The sequence below is a fragment of the Mus caroli genome, chromosome 11 (assembly GCF_900094665.2).
Source record: "Mus caroli chromosome 11, CAROLI_EIJ_v1.1, whole genome shotgun sequence".
Classification (NCBI taxonomy): domain Eukaryota; kingdom Metazoa; phylum Chordata; class Mammalia; order Rodentia; family Muridae; genus Mus; species Mus caroli.
In genome coordinates this window covers 71,056,165-71,064,494 of record NC_034580.1, presented here as the reverse complement: position 1 = coordinate 71,064,494, position 8,330 = coordinate 71,056,165, and the positions used below count along the sequence as shown (strand labels likewise).

At 43.5% G+C, this 8,330-nt stretch overlaps 1 protein-coding gene across 2 annotated transcripts in view; it reads left to right on the top strand.

Moving 5' to 3' along the window:
• Vps53 (VPS53 subunit of GARP complex) overlaps positions 1 to 8,330 on the top strand; it is a 131,343-nt gene that overhangs the window by 56,601 nt on the left and 66,412 nt on the right. For both annotated transcript variants that reach the window (XM_021176885.2, XM_029483685.1), the window contains exons 9-11: positions 1,445 to 1,588; positions 2,082 to 2,224; positions 5,234 to 5,375. In XM_021176885.2, coding sequence (XP_021032544.1) covers positions 1,445 to 1,588; positions 2,082 to 2,224; positions 5,234 to 5,375 — 429 coding nt within the window. The remainder of the gene's footprint in view (positions 1 to 1,444; positions 1,589 to 2,081; positions 2,225 to 5,233; positions 5,376 to 8,330) is intronic.

Genomic DNA, 8,330 nt, shown 5'->3' with positions numbered 1-8,330 from the left:
TCTCTCTCTCTCTCTCTCTCTCTCGCTCTTGCTTTCTCAGTCTCTGTCTGTCTGTCTGTCTCTCTCTCTCTCTCTCTGTCTCTCTCTCCCTCTCTCTCTCTGCCTCCTACTCTTGGATAAAGATGTAAAGTCTCAACCACTGCTCCAGTGCCTGGCCTTCCCAGCTGCTGCTGGACCCATGGGCCCCAGCAAGCTCTTTGTTCTCGGCATTGCCTTGGTTTTGGTGTCTCTTCACCATAGATATGTAACTAAGACAACCAAGGCACGCTGGTGAGTGCTCTGTAAGAAGAGAGTTCCAGCCCTGCGCCTAGAGGTGTTGGTCTCCAGGACTTGTGAGTGAGCTGACACATTTTCATCCTGAAGCCAGAGTTAAATATTCAGTGTATCCAGAGATCAGCAGAACAGCCATTTAGAATGGAGCAGGTCATTGTAACAGTTTGGGCTCAGGCCCCTTGTGTGACACCTGCACATTAGTTGAGACTTACAGAATGGACAGAAACAATGAGGAGAGCTTCGGAAGAACTTACGCTCATCCTGACTCAAGTCCATTGCTTTTTGGGTAGAGTTGAGTAATGTCTCCCAAGCCATCATCAGGCTAGCTTGCTAAACCAAGAAGTTCCAAACCTCTCTGTACTGTAGGGACCATGGTCAGCAGTACGTCCAGGATGTACTGGCCGGTCCGTGAGATCCAGTAGCATTGGTAGTAAACAAGGCCTTCTTAGCTGCTGGATCCTTACAACCCCTCCCACATCAACTCTTCAGGTCATGGAGCCATTACCATAATTACTTCACCTTTGGCTGGCTGTGTGATTGGCCATCAGTGAAACAAATCTGTCAGTTTAGAACCTGGGCGTGCTTTTTAAAACCATCACTCTTTTTGACACAAATATACTTCATTAAGAACAGGAATGACAGTTGGGCATGATAGTGCATGCCTGTGATCCCAGGACTTGGGAAGTTGAAGGAAGAAGACCCTGAGTTTGAGGCCAGTCTGGGCTACATAGCAAGGTCTTGTCTCAAGGCAGGCAGGCAACAGCACAAGCAAACAATACAACAGGGTCCTAGAAAGGTCGGAAGCAGGAAGAAGTGGCACTTGTAAGTGTCACTGCCTTTTGGACCCTTTGATAGAATCTGTTGTCATTCTGGCTTTTTAGGTCACATTCAGTTTTGATACTCAGTAAAATTTCTTGTGATCTTTTCTGGCTCTGTTTTCTTGAATGTCTTGTGAATTCACAGGGTAGCTTTTAGGTTGGCTACTGCAAGACTAGCTTAATGTTCTTTTCTCAGGGAACAGGTAACTAAAATATCCATCTCCTGAAGGGAGACTGGGCATCTAGGGAGAGCACTAATGACAGTGAGAAGCAAGGAAGGAGCAGCTGTCACAGCCAGGAGATATACAGGCATGTCTGCCACTTGAACTGGTGTATGCTGTTTGTTTTACCAGAGGCCGGGAGGACCCAGCAATGTCCTGAGAGATGCGTGCCTGGTGGCTAATATTTTGGACCCCAGAATCAAACAAGAAATCATCAAAAAGTTTATTAAACAGCATCTATCAGAGTATCTAGTACTTTTTCAAGAAAACCAAGATGTAAGTATTGGCCAGATGAGATCAGATGAAACTATTTAATTTTGTTGAAAAAGATGTTGCCTTCCTCCTGAGCTACCCTTTATTAATACAGTTAACTATTTGTTAACAACTATGCACTGAACTACAGATCCCCAAGCTGACTTTGTAGGTTAATGGTTCTTCACCATTTTGAGTCACTGGATGTTTGAGAAATTAATGAAAGCCATAGATCTTCTCCCCCAGAAAAGTGTACCTGTGCATAACACTTTGCATAGAGTTTTAGGGAATACATCGACCCTTGGTGTGCAATCATGTCCCCAGGTGAGAACACACACACACACACACACACACACACACACACACACACACACACACCCCGTTCAAGGAAATAATGTGGTGTAGACTCTTCCCAGTGGCAGAAATGGAGGCTGACTGGTTTTTTTCTCTTGGGTCCTGGCTTCTACTTACTATTACCACTTCTGAACACTGAGTGGTTTTGTTTCCTCCTTCCTAGGTCGCCTGGCTGGACAAAATTGACAGACGTTATGCCTGGGTGAAACGCCAGCTGGTGGACTATGAAGAGAAGTATGGCCGGATGTTTCCTCGGGAGTGGTGCATGACAGAGAGGATCTCAGTAGAATTTTGCCACGTGACAAGGTAAATTTCAGCTGTCCCATGTTTCCAGGCCTGACTTAGTATCCATGTATCCTGCAAATTGGACACCGTTTCCATCTCTACCAAATGATTGGCACCACCTTCACACCAACTACAGCCTCCTCTTCTCTTCTCCTCTTGTCTCCAGGTCTTCCCCATTGTCTAGACCTTGCCTCAAACAACTGGCCTGCCTTCCCTTACCAGTCAGATTTGTCTAGAGTGATTGATCATGCCCACACTTCCCTTGCTTCTGGATTGTGTACATCTATATGTAGTATGTCCATCCATCATCATTTGACTCCTGACTTCCTAGATGGATAGCTCCCTAAAGATAGGGGTAGTCTCTCTTGGAAGACATAGCAGGAAAGAATTTGTTGAATGTATTTCCATAATACAGCGTTTCTATTCTGTGATTTCTTATATTGGCATCTGGACATCCTAGGCATTTTACAGACCTCCCATTCATCCTCTCTGCTGTACCTGTAAGTATAGTCTAGCCCACAACGTTCCTATGGAAGAATAACACCCCAGCAAAGTTAAACTCAGGTATATCTAGAACAGATAAAGCCAGAGTCAAACTGTTTTGTTATTTATTTGTAACTATACCAGACGGCGTGGTAAATGGTTTTCATTGCCATTTGTTTCATTCTAACAGCATGTAATTATATTTGTCTTTAGGTTACTACAGGAGGGAAAATACCTGTGTCTAAAAATGACTCCGCTGCCTTAGGATCACTTAGGGCAATTCTCTCTGTCTCTGTTCTCCCCCTTCATCCTCCTCTTCCTCCTGTGTCTCTCCCTTTCTTTCTCAACCCTCTCTGTATCCCTTCCCTCCCCCACCCATGATGCTGGGAATTAAACCCAAAGCCTTGTACATACTAGGCAAGTTCTCTACCATTTGGCTATATCCCATCCCAAATCTTCCTTACAAACTGATAGAAAGTACCTTCAAACTATATACACTGTGAGACAAAAGGTTTTTATGTAATATTTTATTTTTAAAAAATGGACTTTTAATGTTTATATCAGTTTTAAGTTCACATCATAATTAGGTATCATTACAGAGATTTCCCATGCACGTCTCAAGTTCCCTTCTTACCAACACTGCTCCTCTTCCCTCCCCGGCATACTTATTGTCCCTGAACCTACCTTAGCAAGCTCACCAAACTCCATGGTTTACCTTAGGCTTCACTTTGGGTGGGGAACTTTGCTGTTATAGATATAGATCAGAGATACAGTATTTTTAAAAAGTATGTATTTATATTTATGTGTATGGATGTTCGTCTGCATGTATATCTGTGCCCCATATGCATGCCAAGTTAAATATTGGCTCAGGGCTAGTTGTGGCTGTCAGCTTCCAAATCTTGTCGGCAAAGAGAGTGAACTTCATGAGAAATTGCTTACCAGTTTCTCTCAGCTTCAGTTGAGCACATTTGCCAGGCAGGCTTGTGCAAAATGAGGTATGAGCTAGCTGGGAAGTTTACTAAAGACAGCAAGTCTTGCAGGCATTGCTGCCTGCTATTGTCCCAGCTAGGGCAGTGTGGCTTTTAAGCTTCATTGTGGGGATTTTGGCGACCATCCTACAGACACACGCACAGGCTCTTTGTTTGACTCTGTTGTTTGTGTGGGAAGATGATGACAGCTTAGTGCTTACTCAGTACTCACCTCTTGCTGTTACCAAATAACCTGCATCCTGCAACAGAGCACCTAGGTACAATACACACAGGCAGAAGCAGCCATGCAATAAAGTTGTCTTTCACTGGGCCTCCGATGGGCATTTCTAGGGGCTGTGATCTGGATGAAGAGCTGTGTATTGAGTTCTCCAGAAGATGAAGAGCTTTGTAATTCAGCAATTTATGACTTTTGAAATTATATGAGATATATAAATTATATAGGAATAAGTTTCACTCTGTGTTATTAGCAAGTGACTGAAAATTTGAAGTTACAGGTGAGGTATTATGCTACATGCCTCTAATCTCAGCATTCAGGAGACTAAGGCAAGCAGATCTCTGAGTTTGAGGCCCTGGTCTATGTATCAAGTTCCAGGACAGCTATGCATATATACAATAAAACCCCGTCTCAAAACAGCAACAACAATGAAGAACCACATAGAGATATAAACAGTGCTGGAGAGATGGCTCAGCAGTTAAGAGCACTGACTACTCTTCCCAAGGTCCTGAGTTCAAATCCCAGCAACCACATGGTGGCTCACAACCATCTGTAATGAGATCCAATGTGTCTGAAGATAGCTACAGTATACTCACATACATAAAATAAATAAATATTAAAAAATATAAACACAGTAATAACCACATTATCAGATTAGCATCTATAATTCTTCATGTGTTATTATGATGTGTATAGTCTCCCTCTATGTATAGATTCATTCTCCATGGATGGTGGAACAATTCATGAGTTTGAAAACAGTTTTTATTACAATATATTGTTATAATTGTTGTTTTGTTGTGTATGCTCTCTTACCATGCCTAATTTATAAGTCAAACCTCTCCATAGATATATGTGTGGAGAAAGCATAGCATGTTTAGGGCTTCGTACTGCCTTGGGTTCAAGTATCTGAGGAAAGTTCTTAGATGTGCCCCCTGTGGGAAGGAAGACTTTATATTTCTATTCCCTAGGCTTTACATTGAGTTAGTAATAGACCTCAGAGTTTGAAATGATCCTAAACAGTTTTCCTGAATGAATGTAAGCTATTTCCTTTGACATATATTTAATACATAAATACATATATATGTATGTATTTTTATTTTATGATATCCTTCATGTATTATGTTCTCCATGTGCATGCCTGATACCTGTGGAAGGCAGAAGAAGCTCTCCTGGAACTGGAGCTACAAGTGGTTGTGAGCCACTATGTAGGTGTTGGCAACTGAACCAGGTCTTCTACATAGAACAGCAAATGCTTTTAACCATTGAGCCATCTCTCCAGCCCACTTTGCCATATCTTGAATGAAAGATGTTTATTTGATAGTGGTCTCTTTCTTTACTTTGAAGGACAGAACTTTCCAAAATCATGCGAGCCAGAGCTAAGGAAATTGAAGTGAAATTGCTTCTTTTTGCGATCCAGAGAACAACCAACTTTGAGGGGTTTCTTGCAAAACGCTTCTCCGGTTGCACCCTGACAGATGGAACCCTGGTAAGACCTTCCTGACGGAGCTGGGTCCAGGTACTGGAGGCTGGGGTGGCCAGGCTTCCTTCATGGTTTCTCTGTAAAGCCATCTTATCCTTTGGCTCCTGGTCTCAAATGATCTTTCCCTCTCAGCTCCAGAGGAGCTAGGACCCTGGATACCTGCCACTGTGGTTAATTTTCTCTTAATAAGAGGTTAATTTTCTCTTTTGACAAGGAAAATGAGCCAAATTAGTGATAATTAGTGATTGCAAAACTCCTAACAAAACTTGATGTGGAATCTAAGCTTGACATTATTGTTTGTTTATTTGCTTGTTTTTTAAATGTCTGCCATATGTTCCACACTGAGTTATGTGCAGTTACCTGGACTCAGGTACTTTGATTCATCCCTGTAGAAGCCCCCTGCTGTGTTCAGTTGACTTCCAGAGATCACAGAGATAATAGTACAAACAGACTTGTGTCTGTTCCGATGGAGGAATAAAGATGGCCTTAAGCCTGGAGCACAGCCGGGCGTGGTGGCGCACACCTTTAATCCCAGCACTTGGGAGGCAGAGGCAGGTGGATTTCTGAGTTCAAGGCCACCCTGGTCTACAAAGTGAGTTCCAGGACAGCCAGGGCTATACAGAGAAACCCTGTGTTGAAAAAAACAAACAAACAAAAACAAACATAAAAACAAACAACCCAAAAGGAGAAGAGTGGAGCATAGCTCCCTGTGCATCTCTCACCCCTGCCGTGCTCTCTAGCTCCCAGCTTTCCAGTCCTAAGGTCCCAACACCTTGGTAGGCTCCTCTCCTTGCCCTCATAAACCTAGATTAGCCTAGCGGGCAGGTCATTCGGTACTGGACTGAAGAGAGGCGGTATGGCAAGCAAGGACAGCAAAACCACTGAGCAGCAACACTCTTTGCTATGTAAAAATGATGACAGTTCTGTTTTAAGGCAATATTTCAAGTTCCTATCTGCTCAGACTCATTTATGATCTTACTAAAAGACAACGGGAATCACAAAATACAACTTTCACACTTAACGTAAGATATATAGAAACTGGGTGGTGCCACAGGCCTGCAATACGTGGGAGATAGAGGCAAGAGGATCAGAAGTTCAAGGTCATTCTCAACTACAGATTATGTTTGAAGCTACCCTGGGCTACATGAGCAAACAAAGAAACAATAACACAAAAACTTCACCATAAATAAGTAAATAAAATATATACACAGTCCTCTGCATGCTAACTCATTTTAAAAATTGATTTTATTTTAGTAATAGAGGAAAAATGGGTCACAAATGGATTAAAGTATCCTTGTCGTAGTTACTTTTCTATTTCTGTGATGAAACACCATGACCCAGGCAAATTTTAGAAGCAAGGGTTACTTGGGCCTGTGAGAAGGATGGGTTCATTTCCATCCTAGCAGGGAAACAGGGCAGCATGAAGGTATGTGTCTTTATCAGGGTTTTTATGGCAGCGATGAAACACCATGACCAAAAAGCAAGTTGGGAAGGAAAGGGCTTATTTGGCTTACACTTCCAGATCACTATCCTTCAATGGAAGAAGTCAGTACAGAAACTCAGGCAGGGCTGGAGCCTGGAGGCAGGAGCTAATGCAGAGGCCATGGAGGGTACTGCTTACTAGATTGGTTCCCCTGGTTTGCTCAGCTTGCTTTCTTCTAGAACCCAGAATTACCAGCCCAGGGATGGTCCCACTCACAATGGGCTGGGCCCTGTCCCATTGATCACAAACTGAGAAAATTCCTTGCAGCCAGATCTCATGGAGGCATTTCTTCAACTGAGGCACGTTCCTCTGTGATCACACTAGCTTATGTCAGGTTGTCACACAAAACCAGTACTACGTGGCAGTTAGAATAGTGGCAGGCAGCTCATATCTGGAAGCAGCAGCAGAGAGCACACTAGGATGGCACATGACTTTTGAAGCCTCAGAGCCTGCACTTGTTCCAGCTAGGCCACACCTCTAATCCTACTCAAACAATATCACCAACAGAGGAACAAGTATTCAAATGCCAAGGTTCTAGGGAACATCTCAATCAAACCACCATGTCCTTAAAGAAACTGCAGGGGCTGGAGAGATGGCTCAGTGGTTAAGAGCACTGACTGCTCTTCCAAAGGTCCTGAGTTCAAATTCCAGCAACCACATGGTGGCTCACAACCATCCAAAATGAGATCTGATGCCCTCTTCTGGTGTGTCTGAGGACAGCTACAGTATACCTAGATATAATAATAAATAAATCTTTAAAAAAAGAAAAAAGAAAAAGAAACTGCAAGTCACAAAAGGGACTAGCACCGGGCAGTGGTGGCACGTGCCTTTAATCCCAGCATTCGGGAGGCAGAGGCAGGCGGATTTCTGAGTTTGAGGCCAGCCTGGTCTACAAAGTGAGTTCCAGAACAGCCAGGGCTATACAGAGAAACCCTGTCTCAAAAAACCAAAAAAACCCAACCAAACAAACACATAAAAAAAACCCAAAAGGGACTAGTTAGCAGGAAAACCACTGAAAGAAGTGTGTGTGTGTATGTGTGTGTGTGTGTGTGTGTGTGTGTGTGTGTGTGTGTGTGTGTGTGTGTGTGTCAGGGCTAGGACTAGCTCATATAGAGACTTGCCTTGCATGCACAAGGCCCTCCCTAGGTTCTATCCCTCCTAGTACTGCAAACAAATAAACAAATAAAACAAAACAACACCCTCCCACAGAAAGGTGAGTATGTGTCCTGCTGAGAAGCCTGTACTTAGCAGCATCTGCAAGACCCTCATGTTAGCCCTACCTGAGCCCTGCTTCTCAGCAGAGGTGTAGGCAGTGTGCTTTCAGCCTGACAGGGCAGAGAATTTTCAGCTCTGAGCACCAAGCCCACCCTGGTTTCTGATTGCCTAGGCGGGGTAGAGCACAAGTGAGCAAGGCCAGGCCTCAACAACAGATTCTGGAATATCATTCAGCCACATGCATGTTTTAAGCCATACCCTAC